The sequence below is a fragment of the Poecilia mexicana genome, unplaced genomic scaffold (genome assembly GCF_051168715.1).
Source record: "Poecilia mexicana isolate PSO_F unplaced genomic scaffold, ASM5116871v1 scaffold_10, whole genome shotgun sequence".
Classification (NCBI taxonomy): Eukaryota; Metazoa; Chordata; class Actinopteri; order Cyprinodontiformes; family Poeciliidae; genus Poecilia; species Poecilia mexicana.
In genome coordinates this window covers 24,860,050-24,882,875 of record NW_028263379.1, presented here as the reverse complement: position 1 = coordinate 24,882,875, position 22,826 = coordinate 24,860,050, and the positions used below count along the sequence as shown (strand labels likewise).

Genomic DNA, 22,826 nt, shown 5'->3' with positions numbered 1-22,826 from the left:
TCTGTAATTCAGCTCCAATTTCTGTTTACATCGGCTGCCACAGAAAGCCAATTTGTGCATGGCTAATTAGGTTTACATCACCAAAGCATCACAGTTATTTAGCAGACATTTTTGCCCAAAGATATTTAGAGGCGAGAAACAAACTGAGGGCCAATGTCAAATTTAATCAGTTGGCCAGTACATCAACTTGAAAGAAAGAAAAGAAAAGATAAAACTAGTAATATCCTGATTGATGGAAGATCACCATTCTACACACAACGATACTAAGTTTTCTCTTAAGCTGAAGTATGTTACGTTCTGAAGAATATATAAAATGTATATTTGTCAAAAAAAATGTTTTCTTTGACACATCAAGGAATACAAATATATAATACAGACAAATTCATGAGACAAAACTCACACCGAGGTGATACTGTAGCAGAGGTTCTCAAACGGTTATATCTATGTAACCTTTTAGAGAAAGTAAAGTTTACAGGCACAAATTAGGTTGTAAAAACTTACCAGTTCTTTGATATCCGTTTGGTTCACTAGCAACTCAAACATGGGTGCTAATTGTGTGAGTGTGTGTGTGTGTGTGTGTGTGTGTGTGTGTGTGTGTGTGTGTGCGCATGCGGATAAACAGCATTTTATAGGCAATTTTAAGAAAATAAAGTCGTTTTTATTCTATTAATCATTTATTTTTTTCTCCAAGTAATCAGAATTGATTCATTAGTGTTGAAAAAAGTCAGGTTTCCCTGTTTGCGTGTCAGGAAAAAACAGCTTAATGAGAAATTCTTTCACACTTCTGGTGGTAATTTGCAGTCCAATGCAACCCATGAAGCAAAGTCACAGGAACAAAAAAAAAAAGAAAACTTCATTCCCTCTTCCGAGGTACACTGAAAGCAGCATGAATGCTGCTTGAAGTTAAGGTTAAAAGGAAATAAAGATGAGACAGGATTTCTCTACTTGGAGCAGAAGAAATTAAATATTTTTTCCATTGCGAGTCTGAAACCCTCACCGAATGAGATTTTCATACACAGAAAGGGCCCAAAAAAGGAGGCAGTGTTCTATTTGTGTTTTTGAGTCGGTGGTGACTTCAAAAACCCAGCTGGAACACCAATAATACCATTTCCAAACGTGGCCCATTTACTTTTGTCTACTGGCAATACGTAGCTTAAATCTATTAAAGAAATTTCTAATTTCAGATTAGAGAGACAATATCTGCCTAAATTATGAACAACATTGGTTCACTTGCCTTTTTTTAAGAATCGATGGGAAGCCAGATCATGCACAATCAAAAAGAAAATGCATTTCCCTATCATAGACTTCTGAAGCCAAGTGTTGGTAGGTATATTGGAACAAAATCCTACAGCCTTTTCTGATGCAATTAAAGCTCAATGAGGTAAATATGTCAAAATATGCACCGAATGTGAAAAGCATGTGACCTCATCACAACCAAATTAGTCACTACATTCATCTAGTCTTGAACAGTGTATAATTTTTTTATATGATGTTTTTACCACAAATAACTTTATGTGTGAACTTTTATATCTGTTGCTGTTACACCTCAATTTACCATTTGTCACTTCTATTCAACCAATAAGTACCACTATTTTTCCTAATATTGAACTGCCCAACCGATTCGATATTTTTTCTTCATTATATAATAAAGCTTGAGTGAATAGCATGTTTCTTTACAAATATATTTTAAAGATATTCAAATAAAATCTTGGTTCACCTTGGCCAAACAACATGAACCTATTGGCTTGGACTCTATTAACCCCCTGAAGGTGGTCTGGTGTGACTTGACACAAGATGTTAGCAGCAGCAGATCATTTAAGTCCTGCAAGTTGTGAGGTTCCACCTCGCACCTGTTAGCAAATCCATTAGTCCAATTAGTTAGCATGTTCCACTTGGATGCCAACTGAACACTTCACACTAATGCTGCGTTCCAGTTCCCACTTCTCAATTGGAAAAATCAACTGGAACGCTCTCCAAAGTCAGATTTCCTACTGGGAAACTTGGAGCAATGCTGAATACGCCCACTTATGACTTGTACAGCAGACTTCACGTGTCAATATGGCCAGTCCTCACATCAAAAGTAGTAAAATGAGGTGGATGTGTGTATATTACAAGAGACGCATGTAAAAGTGCACCCAAAATCAGCGTTACACATGTAGGACTGGCAATTGTAAACTGAACAAATTAAAAATGGCATTTGCTTATTAAAAGTAACACTTAAAAATTATGTCTGTAAGAGCTATTGCAAACAAAGTTTATTGGCGGTGCAATTGAAATTCAGAGTTTAGAGCACTGCAGACCCATGAAATCCACAGAGGCTGCAGGTTTGGGCGACACTCGGGCCAATTTGACTCTTCTCAACATCACATTTACCCATTTTTTCTTTTAACCCACTGACTAGGAGGACAAATTGTTCCCTTTCTGCCCAATATATCCAACCCACCAACAGGTCAGGTGCCATTGTCAGTCTTATTTACTTTGCAAAAAGGCCATAATATTCTACTGGCTCAAATTCAATTGAATAGCATAAAAGACGTAAACATATGGTCATGAAGCCAGGCGATGTTTAACGTTTCAAATACCCGACAAGTCAAGTCATCCAACAGTCTATCACTGCTATAAGGCACCAGGTCACATTCTCTCACTATGCTAACCACATGTCACATGCCATAGATCTCAGAGGCTAAATTAGGCCATTAAATGCACACGACAGGCAGTAACATATTATGCTTCCAATCCATTTTCTTCATCTGGCCAAATGAGTAGTCATATCACTGTCATGTCCATTCACCGTCAGTGTTGATGAGATTCGTTTCTTCATTTCTCCAGTCATAGTGGACTACTGAAGAGGTGGGTAGGAGTTCAATGTAGACCAAAATAAAAGTTGCTTTAAAATAAACTTCTGATTTCATTTAATTTGATTGGATCTGAAAATAAAGTGGATGTGACCGTGGATTGATAACAGGTGAAACAGTGGTATGAAATGGGAATTCTCAGAACTATGAAAGTAAACAAGAAAAGGAACAAAAACTGGAAATATTGAAAAACCCAAGTTTATAAGAAAAGGATAAGAAAACTTAATCTGCCACTTTAAAAATTCTAAAAAAAAAAATGCTTTTGTAATAATATTTTACTGCTTTGATCTTTGATTTTTTTTTTCTGCATCCGTTTTGCATTTGTGATAGTTCTAAAGTGCAGAAAGTATCTGGATGTCAAAGTTTAACAAGCTGCTAAAGACCTGTCAGTTTCACAACGATTTAGAAAATGAAGACACTTACATTCCCCATGTACTCAGACAGGAGGTCCTGCAGAGCCTGGCGCACAGAATTGCATTCAGCCACAATGCGCTCCCTGCGGTCATCACGTGTGCATGAAGAGTCAGCCATGAGAGCAGCTCCACTGATAATGCTCTCAAGGCGCTCCTCCAGCGAAGGACGAAAGCGTTCCTCGGTGAAGCCCACAGGATCCAAAATTATTTGTTTCTGTTGAAAAGGAATAAGAGAAACTAAACGAAGAGCAGAGCTGGATCATTTTTTATTAATTACCGAGGAGCATGCTTGTCTAAAAACCTTCAAAATCAGGACAAAGCAGACTTTTGCCCAAAGCTAATAATCTAAAGGGAGGGAAAAAGTATTGAAAAATGAAAAACAAGGACAAGAATAACTCTGTATGTGGGTTAGTATTATTCTCCCCTGCTAACATCAGTTTAATATTCCTGGACTCTTGTAAAGGTCACGGTTTTGTCTAGTATGTATTTTTGTCATCAACGTTAAAAAAATTCACTAAACATGTTCACTTGTATTAAAAGGTATTATGCCAGAGATAAATTTGAATGTAATTACAGATTCACAAGCTCCTTAAGAAGATCCTTTCATAGGAAAAGGAAATATCTAGAGTTGGATGTCTTTATTTCTTATGAGGATTTTGTTCAAGCGTGTGAATAAAGGCTGAGTGAGATTAGTTGTCCTTTCTCTGATACATGTATTTCATTATCATTACAGCCAATGTATGACTATCACCTGGGATCACTGATCTTCCCCCATGCTTAAAAAATGGCTATTTGGTTGAGTGAAAATATTCCTGTCTTTTAAAAAAAAAAAAATGCAACACCCCCATGGTTTGGAAACTAGAAGAGAGCAACCCAGGTAACTTGGACATTGTCACTTTAGCAAAATATCTTCATCAGTGCCTCTTGGGCCTTAAAACGGTCTTCCAGTCCACTGATGTTTTAGCCGACTTGGACATTAAATTCAATCCGACTACTTGGGAATAAATTAAATTTTCAGCCTTGATCTTCAACATATCAATAGCTGAAACTGATTTAAAAGTCTGTGTCATGAGCACATAAAATAGCTGACTGCTGTGTGAGTGTGTGTGTGTGTAAGTGTGTAAAAGTCACTGTTTGATGCCAGAGTTTTCTCTCTCTCTGTATCTTTGCTAGCATTTCTACATCAACATAAGAGAAGCTTTAAATAAAGATATTGAAGCTGTACAAAATAACTGTGACATGATGTGAAATTTGACCTGGAATGCAATAGTTTTCTTAATACCATAACAGATTAATATTATGGCGCTTCTATTCAAGGTTGCAACACCTTTAAAAATCACATACCAGCCCATGGGTAGGTTCATACGCATCGGTAAAACACTTAAGAGTTAATGGAATTCACACAGATATGTTTCCATTTGCGTAATCAGACACCAGTATAACCTTGTCTTGTTTCTTTTATTTCAGCAGCACAAGGCAACTCTAATTAGGTTTGACTTTGTAGGGCAAGCCTGTTAACAGCTACAAGTAGTTCTGCTGTTGATGCATTTCAAAAGCATTAGACAGCTTCTAGCTGCGGCTCTAATGTTTTTCAGGTTAGTGGCACTAAAGAAAGTAAGGCCTCGATATCTGGACTCTGCTTTTCAGATGCTCTGTATTTAAACTGCTTAGTTATTATAATTGTAGTTTGTTATGGCAGATCGCCCTCCGTCACAGGCACCTCCAGCTCCCTCCATTCATTCTCATCTGACCTCCTATGCTTGCGTGTCATATCACCATGGCAACAGGCAAAGGGAGAGACATGGAGGAGAAAACGGAGGGAGAGAAAGAGAGTCAGAGGTTGACTCATTTACTAATTTTGACTAACACTTGAAAGTAGGCTTTTAGAGAGGCGATTTTCAGCCAAAAAGCAGATGCAAGTTTTTTGGGGGGGATGAGAGGCTTTCTGTTTTCATCTGCTGTGGTACAGCAAACCTAACACGAATTTTAAAGAACGTGGTTAAAATCCCCAGACTTAAACAAACATGAAAAGTAAGAGGAGGAAAACTTTGAGAGCAAACTGTGATTTGAACATAGTTTTGCTGTTAATCCACCTACCAATTTCCAAAACCTGTCCAAAATTAAATCACACCTGTTTGGTAAGAGAACTTCTCTGCACACCAAGTTCTCTTTCCTCCCACATTCAATTAGAGATACAAAGAGAAATCAACAGGGGACCAAAACAATTATCAGCTTTAGTGGCTATGATTGGTGAATCTGTTAGATGAAAAAAATATTATCAATCTGATTAGTGAACGCAGCAAACCTAAATGGCTACCGGGCTGCACAAGCAACACCCTGCTTCAGTGAAAAAGTTCAAGTTGACTGTTGTCACTATCGGTGAATTGTTTGAAATGAAGTTAGAAAGTTAGAGATGCAACCAGCTGTTTGATAAACTCTTTTTCTGCTCCTTGTCTACTGATTGATGATGAGAGAAATGGCATAATATTTTAAAGCAATGTTTTTTTTGGTTGTTTTTTTTTTATCCTTGCACAATACAGATGTTTTAGAAAAATCTAAATTGCCTAAAATCACCATCAGCATGTCAAGTCAACCACAAAGCTGCGATAGAAGCATGAAATGTAGAGATGACCTTCTTCTGTTTGTTAACGCTCTATAGGTTTTTGTAAAGGGTGTTAATGTTGGATCTATTACACTTCTGTTGCATTACAAAATAAGAAGGGGCAAATTTTTCCTTCATTCATGCACCAAAAAAATCGTTTTCATTGCACAAATACATAAGGTGCATACAGATATGAAAGCACTACATCAGAATACCAACAGAATACAATAGACAATGCTGCTTGTCAAATGACTAAATATTTGAATAGTACTGGCTCAGTCATTGAAACTGGCACAAAAGAAGATGATGAAAACGCATGTTTTTTACAGAGCTGCGCGTTACCGTGGGCCTGCAGAATGTCTTTGGAGTTTAATTGAACACACCTTCTGTAAATATTATTATGCATTGCATGTCAGAGAGAGGTTAGTACCATAGAAAATCTAATCATCTTTGTATTTATCTCCCTAGGCAGCGTTGGGTTGATTAGCTCTATTTTTAAGCCATCAGTTATCTTGATGTTTTGTTTCATGTCAATATTATGAGTAGTGGGTCGGGTGTTTTGTACACCTATTAAATTTGTTTCTGTAATTTTATATCTAGGATATCTTGTAAAAGGAATTTTTAAAAAAGTCTCCATAATTGAGTTTATATCCACACACATCGTATATTTTGTCCTGAATAAGCAGGGGAAAGAGAAGGGCTTTATTCATGTATATGCTAAATTATGTTATTTAGTCATTTGTAAATATAGTTTAATTTATGAAATTCATGGCAGTATAAATCTAATTGATTTGAAACTGAAGCAAATTAAAAAATGAAGCAGTCGTGACTCAAGAGCAGACTCACTTTACCCCACAGCCATGTCCCACATCGTCTGCTCATCCTGTCCTAATTTCCACCTCAAGTTCAAACCCCTTAGGGTTTTTGGTCACTTTGTGATTCAGTGAAGTTTCTGCTTTAAAATTGCTAAATCTAAAACTCTTAATCTTTACATATATATATATATTAATCATCATTTTTAAAATGTGGATTTAGAAAGGTGGGGATTATGTGTTTTGATGAACAGCTGCGCGCACACTTCCTCGGCAAACAGGCTGCGACGTATTAGCCACTCATTTGACTTACATCAAAATTGTTGAGGGCGTAAGCGAGCTCTCCGGCCCCCCCGGGCTGGGCCAGGGCTGAGTCTTCTGTGGAAGTCGCCTGGGCAGCATTGGAGATTCCAGAAACGGCCTGCTGCAGCTGCTTGTAGATCAGGTCACGGTTGGCCTTGTAGGCTGCCACGTCAGGATGCTGCAGGCAGGCGCAGGATGCCGTGTACAGCATAGGGACATTCCTTTGCAGCACCCCCCGTGCTGCGGCCATTTGGTCCTTGTGATGGACGTCCTTTAGCTCCTAGGAGGGCGAAATGAAAAGGGATGAAACAGGCGTTAAAGCGAAAGCTGGAATGCTTACAGGGATGATGGACTTTCAGTTTAAAATGGGCCTGTCATGCCCTGATGGAGACACTAAGAGTTGTTTTAAATGACCCAGATTTATTTCTGCTCCCTCTGGTAATACAATAGTCATAATCAGGCCATTATAAAATCCCTTTGCAATTTAGTGCATTCCTATTCAGATTTTAGTGAGATTCCACAGTCGTAGGGAAAGGAGGCACCTGATTAATATTGAGCAAAGGAAGAGCCTGAACATTAAAAATGAGGGTCTCGCCACCAGTGTGAACTCTTTTAGGTTATCACCCCTCAACTACCAACCACAGCTAAGCTTGATTACTTCATATAGCCTCCCCCCCTTCCATTAAAAATTGTTCACATAAAATCTTTTTTTTCTTTTTTTTTTTTACAAAATGCGATTTTGATTCATATGCAGTTACTTTAAAAATACATGGATTGTACATTTGCAAAAGAGTATATTTGGAATTGAAGAATATTTAGGATGTTTAATTCATGTTAGGCACAATGTTGACCAATGCATCATATTAATTCAAATTAGGTGAATTTAAATTGCACTAGTTTTCCTGGAACAGGTAATAAGAACAAGATTAAAACTGAATATGTCCCTCTTTTCACTTAATAAGGTACCACTTGTGTATATTGTAATTAGTATTTAATAGGCGAGTTCCCAACCTTATGTAGTTACAAGTCTGCTTGGCATGTACCTAGACAGTACATGCCAAGCAAATAAAATGAAATCCAGGCTTTTCAGTTCATTCCAACCCTTGGCTACTTTACATTACCTGCTGTCTCTTGGCAGCCATCATGTTCAACTTGTCCACCTCTGGTTTCAAGGCCTTATACTGGATCCCCAGCTCCTGCTCTGTTCCTGCGTTCCGCACTTTCAGCAGATTGTCCTCCACCTGAGACAAAATTGAAAAATAAAAACTGAAGTTACAAACAGCAACAGGGTGTACTGAAACTATGGAAGACATCGTAAACATAAATAATATACATCTCACTGTCAAAACGCCACAATTTTTCAAAGGTGCATTTCAATGAAAATAATATTCAAATGGAAACTTTGAGGTACCTTTTAGTTTTAACACAGGGATTGCGATCTAAGCCAGGAAAACACTCTAGTCCCCCAAAATTTGTAAAAATTATTGGAATTCCAAGTAGTACTTTTCTGTGTTGAAGCATTAATTATGGTGTATTATTAGAGCAACAGAATCATAGCACACCAGTGGTGTATGAAGTATGAAAACCCATAGAAAAGTCAAGTTTGGACTGGCTTTTTGGGTTATGGCCACTTATTTTACACCAGAGGAGCAACACTTCAGATTTCTGCATCTTCATGGTTCCTGAGTCCAACCAAAAACACCAAGAGGAGGCGACATCAGCATCAACAATGTCACAATTCAAGACAAAATACTAAGTAGGGCAAAGTCGTAAAAATTCAACCCCTTATTTATTTTTTGACAGTTTATCATTTTATCTCAGGAATACACTTTATTGAAGTGCATCAGAAATGTTTTTTTGTTTTTTTTGCTTGTTTTGTTGTTTTTACATGTCCATGTTATTTCAGACAGGGCCTTAGCGTGAAATGGAGATAATGGCAGATTTCACAGCATTTACACAAACCAAACAAAGTTTTATCTGACTGCTGGTCCAGAGGAAAGCCAATTTTGCTTACAATATGAAGTTGTGCTTATGAATTGGCATAACCACAGGTAAGGTCAGCGCATATTTCTTCGGAAACCCATGTGATATTTTTTTCACACATTAGTTGAGTCACTGGTTAAGAAAAGTAGCAATTTCAATAGAAAGTCACAGCAGAGCCTGGATTTTATTTACAGAGTCCTAAAATAAATGCTACAAGAATTTCATTTTACAGTTTCACATAACTATTAGAAAAGGGGTGTGTGTATATATATATATATATATATATATATATATATATATATATATATATATATATATACACACACACACACACACACACACACACACACACACTGCAGTGGCGGTACAAGTGGGCTGCAGATTTCTCAGGATGCCCATCCTCTGTATTCAGATGACGCTTTGGTCCTTTTCTGTGTGGCAGCATGCGCTACACCACCGTGTCGGACCCTGGCCAGCGACCATAATCCTCATTTTGCTCTCCTGGGGGGTCAGAACAGTTGAACACCACTGGAGGAGAGCTGCTGCATGAGCCTCTAAACCAGGCTCACAATAAACACATAATACAAACCTGCAATACAGCTCGACAGCGAAAAAGATACCAAGCTGCAATCCACACACTGGAGAGCGAGTGGCATTGGCCACCATGTCAGCAGCAACTTAAAAAAAATTGACAAATTCTTTACTGGCTGAAACTGGTGAGTTTTAAACATTTTACTTGAGTCAAAAAAAGAAGCATGTCTAAAATGATCTTACCAGTTTGAGTTGCACCAGGAGTTTATAGACATCCGACATGTCTGCCAGAACCAACAGATGTGTGACAGCAGAAAGAAGGGCCCGGGCAGCACGGACCATATTGCCCCTCTTCACTGAAGAGCAGGGGTCTTCTGCAAATTCCCCAGAGGCCTGCCGCATCGATTCACCTGAGTGAAACAAAAAGGAGCGCAAAAATATCAGTTTCACACTTTTTTTGTGTGAAGAGTGAAGTGTTGATTTAAATTCCAGTATAAACTCAAACGCCTACCAGAACAGAATATAAAAAGCCATTCATTTTGCTACAAAAACCCCCAAAAGAAATTAGTGTAACAACTTTTATTGTCCTCAGTATTGGTAGCAGTGATAACCTACAGATGATACATGTTTGAAATCAGTCACAGCCCATTCTCAGCAACATGTTTACTGCGTCAAAAGTCATTATTAGCAATACGGAAGTGCGGAGTAGCAGCAGTGGTCTGACGCATCTTTCCTGCTGAGCTGGGGTCAGCATGTATCACACAGTGTTCCTACTTCCCGATGGACATGCTCACAGACAAAAAGAAAAAAAAAAAAGAAAAAATGGAGGTCAAAACCACAACAATGGCTCACTGTCTGGTTTTTCCAGCATTGTTCATTGGCTCACATTGGATGGGACTGCACAGTTGACTTGGCACACAAATTGCCTTTGTAGCCTCAAATCATGAACAAGACAGTAAATCTGTCCTTTACTTCAGCGAAAGCGACAGGCAAACTTATTCTATGAAAAGGCCTTACAACAACACCGGCATTTTCCACAGACAAAAGAGACAGGTATTTATCTTGTTTATTTTTTCTGTAATGCTAAACGGACTCGGATGGACCGGAGGAAGCAGCAAAAATAAAACATGAATAATTTTCTTGCACGAGTGGTGTGCTGTAGACCGCAGACAAAGTTCTGTTGAATCTCTCTGCTTGTCTTTATCGTCTTGATAAGTTATTCTTCTGGGTCAAAGTGTGTACTGAATGACACACATTGACCCAGAAGAATTGTTATAACTTGTTATCTCAAGTTATAACAAGAAAATAAAAGCAATATTACATTTCTTCTTAAGGTTATAGTGAATATTGCCACATTCATTTTTTAGGACTTGCATGTAAAATCTACATAATTTAGGCTGTTCTACTATTAACTTAATCATCTTACTTAATTTAAATGAAAGTTAAATCTCATCTTTAAATTTAGATTTTCTGGCTCAGAGACAGTCTTTCTACCCTATGACTTAAATATTGCAGTGTTATACACAAACTAAATACATAATCTCGACATAGTTGAATTAAACCTAGACTGAATTTTTGTTAGTAAAAAGTAAGTAAAAAGTAAGTCGTCATTCGGCATGTTAGAATGTCAAAAAGTAACTCCGCACCATTTTGTTTTTCTTCTTTTTGGCTTTGCAGAGCATGCAACTATATCACGTGGAAAGAGGGGAAAAAAAAAACAAACATGCAAGAGTGATTTATTTTCTAGTTTAGAAGTGTGTCCTGAGTCACACACGGGTCTTATTTTTAAAAACGCGACCTCTCTTTGAACCAACACATCGGGACTCTTGCAGCTCGTACATCATTTTCTGGGTGACACTCATCAGCATCATGAATGGCAGTCAGCCAGTAGACATAAAAACATGGATGACAGCTTCACTGGAAGCATTGAGTGGAATAACGGTGAGGCTATAGACCTTATGAGTGTTTTTTTTTTCTTAGGAAAGGAGGTATTGGGGTTATGTGAGGAGCGGTGTAGCTATGGCAACTTAAACTTTTAAGTGGCGAATAAAAGTGACAGATAATAATGATGTCTATATTGTTGCTGATTACTAAGGAAGGACACTGGGTATTGTGAAACATGTAATGGCATCAAAGAGGGAACAATCATAAACCTTTAGACATTACATGACCAGCTGAGAGCAACGGCAGAAAGCAATGAGGTCAGTCCAATACTACATGTTAAAGACAGCCAGCTGGCTCTCAATTAATAGAAACTCAGTTAAAACAAAAACCTCTAAAAATAAAATCTAGAAAAAAAAAAAAAACTGCTGTGATATAGAAACCTTCATGTAAGACTTCAGAATCTAATTTTAAAACTCATCAAGAGTTCACATTTTTCTTCTTTATATTTAGAGAGAAAAGAAAATATTAAGTGATCTATAAGAAAGTTAAATATGTAAAAGTTTAAATTAGTTACCGTACTTATGTTACTCTACAAGTTTTACAGGTTGCCAAGCCAGGAAGAAACCTGCAGGCCAAAACAAGACTGAATACCAGTAAACCCATGATTAGTCTAAATTGAACCTGCAACATCTGTCAACCATGCATTTCATTTCATTATTCCCTTAACCAAAGCTGAAGAAGTTCCATCTCAGCCTGTCAATTGCAAAGCTTTGTTGCCAAGGCCAGAGAAGTTACTTTGAGACATATTTCTAAAAAACTTTAGAAATTAGCTTTTAAAAGCTGGATAGAAAGGTTCTTGGGCCCACATTGTAACGCAAGTATTTAAACATTTTGACACAATTAGGGTCATTTACATATAAGCAAATATTTGATGTTGAAACCTCAAGAGGAAAATAAATAAAAAATGATCAACTTCACCATGCTCAGTCATTATGATTTCATGTCATCCGTCTCAGCCTCTTTCAGCGTAAATAAACCACTTGCATGTTTCAACATGTCCTAGAAAGTAGAAATTTTTCAAATGTCTACTTCCTTTGTGATTCTTCTAAAGTCATTCTCAAGCACCTCACTGTCCCCGGAAAAAGCAAACAAGAGTTTTTCCTCGAGTAGCAAATTTCACACCAAAGAGGATTGCTACCACAACCTGGCAACACTTGGGCACAGTGTGCTCACACGTCAAAAAACCAGTATATCAAGTTCAAAATTCACTGATTTATTTGAGCATTTGGATATTTGAGCATTTGGATTGGATCCAATTTCATTTTAATATTTTTAAGCCTTTCTAAAACAAAAAGGTTGTAAGTATACACCATTACCGTCTTCCTAGCCAGGAGGTTGATGCTGTACAATTACTGGGTGTAAATGAGGGTATTGTGAGTCCAATACATTGTTACCGTGACTTTTTTTAAACTAAAGAGGCACAAAACTAATGTTTTATCCTGAAATAGCATCAACAGAAGGTTCTAAACAAGCATGTACGCCATAAGCTTTTTTTTTTTTAAAAAGAGTAACAATTAGCCTAAAAGCATTATCATATCCATTCTGAGCAGGGGACACAAAATGGGCTTGTAGCTCTACTAAGGTGGTGATATGTTTCCATAATCTCCATGGATCTCATTATCTCCAGCTTATCCAGTTGACCCTGCTTTTTATTCCATTGTGTCGCCCGCCGCCATTGCTGTGCTGATTCCTGTTTACAGTAGATGCCTGCCGTACTAAAAAGCTCTGCCGGGGGCTTTAGCTCAAACAGCCTCTTCACCAGTCTGCAAACTTTCCAGCTAAACAACTACTGCAACATTTGCATGCAGTGCACATAGAATCAAAAGGGCCTTTCATTTCATCTCTGTGGATCATTGGGTTTTTCTAATATCCAGTCGGTGTTGCTTTAGCTTCTTCGCCGTCCCTCTGCACCAATATATAAGTGATTTTATTACTGCTTCACACTGTATTTTCCAGGTGTAGTTTCCGCTGCTTCCGTCTTTTCTTTTCCCCGACAGCCGTTTCATCGTGGTTTATGGATGTGGGATTTGTGTTCATAGATGTTCTGCTGCTACCGATAAAATGATCTCCAACTAAAACCTGAACTAAAAGTAACAGCCAAAGACACTTTAGACTGTTTAGAGCCGTCAGCCACAGTCAAAGTCATTCAACTAAACACTTTGTTGAGGTGGTCTAAATAATGCTACACTACAAAATATTGCAACAGACGATTCAACAGAAGTAAACACAAAAATAAAAAATAAATAAAGTTTGAATTTATTTTTTTGCAAAATTGATGACAAGTCTGAATCAGTTTTTAATGAAGGTGTTCAAACCAATACCAAGTGGTTGAACGTCTGTGGCAGAGGATACAAGTGCAGCTAAAAATTACATCCAGCATCAACATGTGAAAAGCTCGGTTCTTTATGCTTAATGCTGACAACTGATTTTGGATTAACCGATTAATACTTGGATAGCAATAGGAGCTTAATATGATTTTTGTTTCCTTTTACACCGAATTTGAACTGGGAGAAGCTAAAACCACCACTTAAGGAGTTCTGGGTTGAAAATATTTACTGACAAAGAAAGTGTTTCATCTTGGTGCTAATATTAAGCCAAAATTATACAAAGAATATAATCTTTGAGGGTGTTGTTCTTTCAGCGAATGTCATGTCTTAGAGTCTGCATGCTAGAGTTAACGATTTATCAAATACTAAATTAGTTATTTCAATAACTGATTGTTTCAGCCCTTATTACATCATCCTTGGGTTTTAAGCTGTATACAAAGAGTGCTAGCAAACTAAAACATGTAGGAAGCAGATGTCAACTACCAGCTCATGCAGATCATCCACTTTACTCCGACACCTCAAACTCATAACAGTTTGTGCAAATGACCGACAACACAGACCTCAAGCAGAGTCAGGCCCCTTAGGCTGTTATTCCCCCCCACAGAGGAAAATCAATAAGGCCATTTTTGGAAGGGAGATAGTGATCTGTGCTCCTTTAATAAACTTCCATCTATCCAACGCTCATCTGCAGCCCACTCTGTGCATGATGAAATGATTAAAATGTAAGTCACACAATAAGCCTCTCAAGCAGAAGGACAGCAAAGAGACAGGTGGGAAGGGCAAGAGGGAGAGAGCAAGGACACATGTAGGGAGAACCAGCTGAGTAAAGAAAGTCTTCCACGGTGAGAGATGTGTACATCGCATGCTTTACATAGATGTAACATGAACGCTAAAATGAAAATAGTGTAAAATATCAAACTGCTCGAGGGAAAACCACTCCCCCCCACACCTCCCAAACACCTATTTTGAAATGTTTAATAGTCATCCAATTGCCCATTATCAATCATAATCCAGATTTAAACAGCTGCTGGGTTACAGCTGGGTAGGAAAGTGCTTCCTGAATCCAAGGTGGTGTTACCCTAGTCAATGGCCGTATTATCAGTCTAAACACGCTCCACTGAGCAGCGTGGCATAGCTGACAGCCAGGCCTAGGCACCAGCAAACAACAGGCAGTGAATTCCAGCCCAGTGACAGCTCACCCAAACTACACTAACATTCCTGGGCACCGAGTGCTGCACATGTTTTCAGGGACATGTCGTCCACCGCCCAACAACGCAGAGCAGAACCTGAGCAGAGGAGATCTGGGAGGAAAAGACGGTGTGACACAGATGTCACGTCACATGGTAATAACAGCCCACCCTCAAGCCGAGGCTCCCCGGTTCGAAAGGCTCAGCTGTTCGGTCAGAACCGCAAACGAGTCTGGCTTGTGTGCTTCTAAGATGACGGAAAGTAGCGTCACGAGAAGAATCTTTATTTCACTGGCTGCCGAGCTGATGGTCGACTTCTGTCTGGAGACGCGAAATTAAATTGGAAGTAGAAGCCGAGTGGGTGGACTCCTACCCACACAGGAGGATACAAACATTTAAATAAATCTACAGTCAGAGGCAGCTGGAAACCATGTTCCTTTATCATTTCATGGCCCGCACTTCTCTGATCTCTGTGGCAACAGCTAAAAGGGAGACATTTTAATTAAAAAGCAGAAACAACGGTGGACAGAACAGCGTCAGATCTCTTCCTCAATCCAACAAAGAAGAAACTTTTAAAGCAGACGGGTAGGCAAATCTTTACCGCAATCCACCTCCAGACAGCAAACGGCTCCAAGTGTGAGGATAAACAATTTTGACAGGACCATCGTCACAGTTTGTTAAAACTGACAGGTAAAAAAAAAAAAAAAAAAAAAAAAAAAAACAATTTCTGATCTTTTATCTCATGCAAGATTAAAACACACACTTCTGCTCCCAACCAAACTCTAGGTGTGAAATGGGTAAAATGGGGCTTAGTAATGTTTAAAATATTGTCAGTGTTTGCAAAAATGTGTTACGATACAAACTGAAACATTTAGTAATCCCAAGATCTGATAGTAACACCAATCATTTTTTTAATAGTCAGTTGTGAGTCCATAACTAAGCTTGACTCTAAATAACTGGTATTGTACCGCAAGCGATTGCATGTCTGCTGCAGCGAGCTAGTAGAGCCACAATTTGCTCTACCAGTTTGATCAAATCTGTCCGTTTTCCGTGCATCTCTTGCTAAACTACTATAGACCGCAGACATTATGTTGAACAACAGAATTTAGCTCTCCCTAAAAGGGTTTTTACTCTTTACAATAATTCAGTGACAGAGAGACTATTGGCTGCAGTACCTCACATCATCATGTGAACTGATCATACAGCTGAGACAGGGTGACAAAACAGTCATTAAATTGTAACGTTTGCAAGTAAAAGAGTTTCTGAAGCAGAAGAAACATTTTTTCGTTTCCACACACTTGACAGGAAGTTACTAGCCAAATTATCAACACATCGTCATCAGGCTTAAGCGAGGATTTCAACTAACTAGATGAAAATATTTTTGGGAGCTTCAACATTAGCTGTCCGTTAGTAATCCCCAAGATCTGATAGTAACAGGTTGGTTTATGTCCAATAAGATCAGTGATAAAATCCCTGGAAACATTTAATTTTCAGACAATGAAAAGAAAAACACATTTAAAAAAAAATCTAAATCCCTTTAGCCATTTCCCCAGAGATATTAAATAAGGTAAACTACAGTTTTATTTTGTGCTTTCCATTTATTTTGAAAGCCTAAGTCTTCACTTTTTTTTTTATCAGCAGCATTAATAGACAACATAAAGTACAATTATGTTATCAACCTAAAGATTACAAGAAACAATGTGTGGTTAATGAAGCCTATATGGGTCAGTTGCAAACCAACGCTAAAAATAAAAACCATAACAAAATATTATTTCAAGGTCTTCTCTTAGGAAAGCGATATCCAAACAACTTATGATTTATTTATCGCTTATCCTTTCTAGGGAGGCACTTTATACCTAATACTGTGGCGTGCGTCTTTTAAATGTGTTTTTTTTGTAAATGTACCTTGCTTGCGGACATCCTCCACTGCAGCAGTGAGTTCATCCTTAAGGAATTGACTTTCCTTTGCAATCTTTTCTCCCTTTTCCAGGAAGTTCTCGGTAGCAGACTCGACTGACGCAGCCAGAACATGAGCCTTCTTAGAGCGCCCCTTCTTCTTGTTAGATGGGCCTTTGTTGCTCGAGTTGACCAAAGTGGTGACCTTTGCAGAAACACAAACAAATGCATATCAGATATGCATTTGACAGAATATATGATACATTATATTGTCTATGGTCTATTGCATTTATTTTAAAGGAGGCAGAATCCAATCATTTTTAATATTCTTATTTTTTTTATTTTTTTGTCATTTGAGAAAATATTGACAAAAGAAGATAATATTGAATATTTAATTCTAGGATTTGCAGTTTTGTTTCATAAGCTTGAAGAAGAACATTTAATGCGAGTTTCCATTACCTGAGTAACAAGGGGCTCCAGTAGCCTCTCCACTGCCAGAGTACGAATCTCCAGGCTCTTTGGGTCCCATTTGAAGTTGATGTTAGGTGTGTTGATGCTCGTCATGTTGACTGGTTCTATAAGGGAAAAAAGAAAAAACAAAAAGTTATTCAACACATTACAAAAAAAGGTTTTGGTCTAAAAACAAAGATGAAAAAATTCATGAAAAAAAGGAAGAAAAAAAAGCAACACAAAAAAGACTGATTTAAGAGCAGGGTCAGAGAAATAGACAATGACTGCAGTACTTAGTTAAAAAAAATAATAATTTAAACTATATCAAACTCATCTTCACCAGACAAATGAAAACTTATAAAACATTTTCTTTTTCTTTTTCAGAAGCTAAATGCTTTCTCCAATTCTTTTTTTTAACCCATGAGGTTGACCAAGTCTGCTATAGAGCAGTTTTGTTTAGTCCAACATCAACCCTGTATTGTAAAGCCACTGATGATGAAATGCTAGATTTTCTTTCCACAGTCAAGCTACATCAGCCTCCTGCTGCAACTTTAACAGAAGCATTTAATCTCAGTTTGAAATGCTGAGTTTTTTTTTTTTCCCCCTTTCCCACATCGCCCGACACAGAGAGGTTACATAAGTGATCTTCAATGGCTCACAGCAAGAATGCAAACAGATATGGGAGGATTGCATGAGGAAAAGTGGCCACACATCAGATCAACACTGATCCTAGCAGAGCTACAGAGTAAAAGACGATTTATGGGAATAATCACCGATGCCATGCCGTTATTATTCAGGAGCACAATATGAGTTTAATGTGAAATGTAAGTGCATAAATACAAGTAAAAGCAGTGTTACGAACATCTACAATGGCATGTTGATTAACTTTGTACTCGAAATTGCTAATGCTAAAGTCCATTGGCAAATGTATGTCTGTTAGCCAAAGCAACAGGAAAAATAAATTTGTATCAGATAATAACAATAAAAAAAAATGCAGTCTATACATGACACTGGCTAAATGTCTCAAACTCACTTTATTTTTCCTAGATTTATTTATTTTTTCCCCCTCCAGAATATTTTTTAAGCAATGTACAATCAACACTCTGGATTGATTATAAATGCAAACATAATTGGATCTTCCCGATCATTTAACAGCCAGTCTGACTTGGAAAACCCCTATTTTGTCTGTCATAGAATTTAGATGTGTGCTGAGCTGTTAAAAATAAAGATTTTTAAACACTGGCTTCCTATTGTGAACATCTTTTCATAATACTCTCAATGAGTTTATCTGAAAATGTCCAAAATACTAAAAAGGTCTTTTATAGAGTCAACACCCTTCCCTTAGAGAAGGGCAGTCAACAGATGCACACAATAACACTGTGGCCCAATTTCAATTTTTCTTTTCAGACACCCACTGCAACTCTATTGATTAACTATCAAACACGGGGCAAGCAAGGGTAATCAGCAACCCCCGAAGGCTAGGAGTGAAACTAAAAAGTTGGTCAACTGTATTGCGAGAACAAAGTCATCACCAGCTCATAGCCTAGATTGTCAACAAAAGACCCAATATTACAAAAAACACAATGCGAGATTATTAGGGTGGGTGGATGGGGGAGCACTGATGATATATTTCTGCCATAGCTCCAGCAGGCGTTACTGCGGCTTTAGAGTAAGATTTCAAAACGTCGCATGGTGATATTAAGAGACCCGACAGTGTTGAAGAACTGAGTTGGAAACAATATTTATGGATTCAGAGGAAAAACCATGAGCTGTGAGCACAGTTGTAAGCAGCACATTGACCTACTTAAACTCTGCGACTGATGATTTCAAAACAAAACTGCAGGAAGAGATGATCACCTGATGTTACTGGTGCCGATCTCACATTTTATTCTCAAAATGTTGTTGCTGTATGTATGTATGTATATATATATATATCTCCCCTTTGGACATCCTTTGGTGGAATAAAAAATGCAATCTATAAGATTGTATTTCCTAGGCTCTGATATGAAATATTAACCCAAATTTGCATTTCAGCTGGTTATAAGTGCAACACTATTGACCTTGATAAGTTTGAATAAACATATCAGTTTTAGCTGATACATGCCATGCATGTCAAAAATTACTTCCAATTTTGTATTTCTATCACAACAGACAAAGAATAAAAGCACTTTTGTAAAGCCTGTACACACCAAATCTCTGAAATGCACATTCCCCCTCCCAAAAATAACTACAATTGTCTTTTTTAACGTGGGCCATTTCCTCCTCGTGATTCCAAAGCGCAGGAGGAGCTAAACTTCAAATGTGTTTACCCAATCCACTTGGGTGGGGCATTTAACCTCGTCAGGTAAAATCTTCCCAAGTGAAAAAAGTGAAACTAAAACAGGGTCCATACCAACAAACATGAGTTGGAAATTCAGAAATGTTGATTGACAAAACGGTTTCCAAAATACACCGAACTTTTATTTTAGTCGACACGAATGAATGTGCGTCGACTAAACTCAGCTGCTAACGTAATAGGTGTTCCTTTAAGCTACTCAGGTAACACCTGTTGCCCCAAGCAACTCAAAAGTATTACCGTTTTATTTTTTCCCCCGTTTAAATATAGGTCCATTTAGAGTGTGAAAATAACACAGTTGTTCAGGTTCACGTCAATGGGGAAGTAAAATAAACCTCAGCAAGTACTTCTTCATTTTTAGCCAGCTTAGCTTGACGTACATACGCTATTACCTGCTAACATCACCCAAGCATTCCATACCCCAGCTACTGCTAACGCTAGCTGAATAACAACAAATCCCGAGCTTAGCCTTTTTTCTTCAGCCTTGCTGCCAAGAAAAAAAAACTTAAGTAAAAAGCTGATAGACAGAATCGAGTGTGTTTAGATACAATTTAATAATTCACAGTGAGAGAAGTTGATATGCTGTTAATTCTAGGATAACAATCGCTTAGATTTAACTGGAGTTTAAAAGTTCAAAATGGAGGAATGGGAAGTATGGAATTCTTCGCCTCAAAAGTTTTCCTCACCTTAAAGGCTTCCGTCAGTTGCGCTCGCCTGTCGACACAAGTTAAAGCCTCTTCCTCTCGACTGAATGTGACAAAATGTTAACAAACGTTTGAAAAAGTTTAGAAGCCGTTCAGCGCGTAGGGAGTTTCGGTTAAGACCGTTTCGATGAGATAGACTGTTGCCCAACAATGGAGGAGACGAATCGGCGGGGGCCGAGGGGGAAGGCCGGGGCGGTGACCGAGTTCCTGAACTTCCTGGCAGAGAGGGAGGGCGACCACACGCCACAGCAAGCCCGTGGAACATGGAGGTGTTCTGGGCGTGGTCCTCACTGTCCGTAGCCATATATGGTTTAATTAGTGCTTACATAAAACCGAGCGAGGACTAAGTCGAGCAGCTTAATCTGTTACAAGGGAATGTAAAAGGGAGTTGAAATGTCAAATTAAATGGCATTTCAATTTAATTGAAATGGATGAGAAAGCGTGAGTTTGTTTTAGGTTCTCGAAATGTTCATAGTATTCTATGGAATGTTATCAGACTGTGTTGTGAAATCCTTTCTTAGGAAATGCCTTATTCCCATAATGAAAAAAAAGAAAACATTAAGAACTGTGAGAGCTGGAATAACTTTCTCCATCTCTTATTTTTATTACCACACGGAATATTCTAGAACTATGGCACTCATGGTACATTTAACTCTGGTGATATTAAAGATATATTAAGGACTTTTTTTATGTCAAAGTCACAAACTAATTATCTGTCATGTACAGTTTAAAAGCACCAGCAGCTAGAAATATGACAACATACTGACCTTTGCTTTATCAGAAAGTTCTCAAAATAGAAGTGCAGAGGAAAGAATTCTGAGAACTCCCTGCACGAACGAACTGAAGTGGACAAGTCAGGAACAATAGTGACCTCTGAAGTCAGAACTTCAATCTGGGAAGCCATACACATACCCAGACCATTTTTACTGGGGGGGGCAATTGCCTCAGTAAACGGTCCAATCAATTTTTAACAGAAAATTGTGCTCTTTTAACAATGGGCCCAAAGATCCACTTTAAAGGGTTACAAGAAAGTCTGGCTGATTGGAAAAACCAGCCTTAGTGTTTATTTCTGATTCTCGGGAGTATGGTTACACAAAAAAGATATAGCTGTACTGAGGGACACTTGAAACTTGAATTTAGACCATAAATTCACCAAGAACAGAGGCAAACTGTGTGTTTTTTATGTGTGTGGAAAAGTATATCCCTTTATCTATTTTCTGTGTGTTATCTAGTTATAAATAACTAGACAACAAAATGACAAACTCAATTTGTCATTTTTGACCAGGCAAAATGACCAGCAAATTCATGGACTTGGAGCACTTGGAGCAGGTTTCAACGTTTCATACTTTCATAGTTTTGGTAATTTCATGCCAAAGCTTTTAGGGCTCCGTTGATGCCAAGAGAAGTACAGAAAATTCCCGACACCATTATAACATCACTGTCAGACCAAACCATTAGTACAAGGGAGAACGTCTTGTGCTGCCATCACCTTTCTCCTTGAAAGTTTGATGTGCTCTGCATCCAGAAATGGTATTCCACATACCTTGATTTCAAGGACTAGCTGATTAAGCCACTGTTTCTTTTCAGCCAGTTATTGCTTTTGACGTCTGAAATCAAGAAATTTAGGAGTGATAATTCTAGATGAAAGTCCTATTGGATGAGGACTTTCTGAAATACTCAAACTAGCATTTGGCTCCAACATCCCTTCTACATTCAGTATCATTTAAATCCCTGTTTTTACCCCTATCAAGGTGCTGGGTTTAAATTGATCAAGTCTAGATGTCTAGAAAAACTGAAGTTGGTAACAAATAACAAATTGTGTCTATTTGTTAAAGCTGTACTGCGTAACTTTCATAAACATATTTTTTTACATATTTGTTAAAACTCAATGTCAACAGTATGACACAGGTAATCTGTGAGACGTTGAGCTGATCTGGCTTCTCCAAGTGCTTCCAGTGCTAACTAGAAACAACCACTTAGAGTCAGGAGGCGGGTCTTAGAGCTGTCAATCACCCTCCATATGGGGCAGCTCACCTTTCTCTTTCCTTCCACCCCTGCTCTCTGCCACACTACAGCTACCACCAGAACCTGTTGTGAATGCTCAGGTTCGTCAGCATGGCGGCAGATAAACAGTTTTCCTGTAACTGTAAGCTGTGTCTCTGCCATTATGGAGTCTACTCTGAAGAGATGTCCTCTTTATAGATGCCCCAACCCATCCATCTCTTATCTTACATGTTTATCCCTAGTGGGGTCACGAGAGGTGCCGATGCCTACCTCCTGCGGTCAACGGGTGAGAGGCGGGGTACATCCTGGTCAGGTGGCCAGTCCAACACAGGGCTGGGTGTCCCAACTTACAACGAAAGTATATTTTTAGACATGTTGGTAACATAAGTCTAGATATCATGAAAGAAAATGACATTTGTAAACAAAGAAATTTTCACCCAGCACAAATCGCTTTGTAAAGCTACTGTCTTTGAAATCAAT

General features: G+C 38.2%; 1 protein-coding gene across 1 annotated transcript in view; it reads right to left on the bottom strand.

Moving 5' to 3' along the window:
• The window catches only part of ctnna1 (catenin (cadherin-associated protein), alpha 1), a 71,588-nt gene extending 51,058 nt beyond the window's left edge, over positions 1-20,530 (bottom strand). The window contains exons 1-7 of the mRNA XM_014997043.2: positions 20,325-20,530; positions 17,313-17,428; positions 16,863-17,058; positions 9,743-9,909; positions 8,107-8,226; positions 6,996-7,265; positions 3,279-3,482 (exon numbers count right to left, since the gene is read on the bottom strand). Of these exons, the coding sequence (XP_014852529.1) occupies positions 3,279-3,482; positions 6,996-7,265; positions 8,107-8,226; positions 9,743-9,909; positions 16,863-17,058; positions 17,313-17,417 (1,062 nt within the window). The 5' untranslated portion in view covers positions 17,418-17,428; positions 20,325-20,530. The remainder of the gene's footprint in view (positions 1-3,278; positions 3,483-6,995; positions 7,266-8,106; positions 8,227-9,742; positions 9,910-16,862; positions 17,059-17,312; positions 17,429-20,324) is intronic.
• Between the last annotated feature and the right edge of the window lie 2,296 nt (positions 20,531-22,826).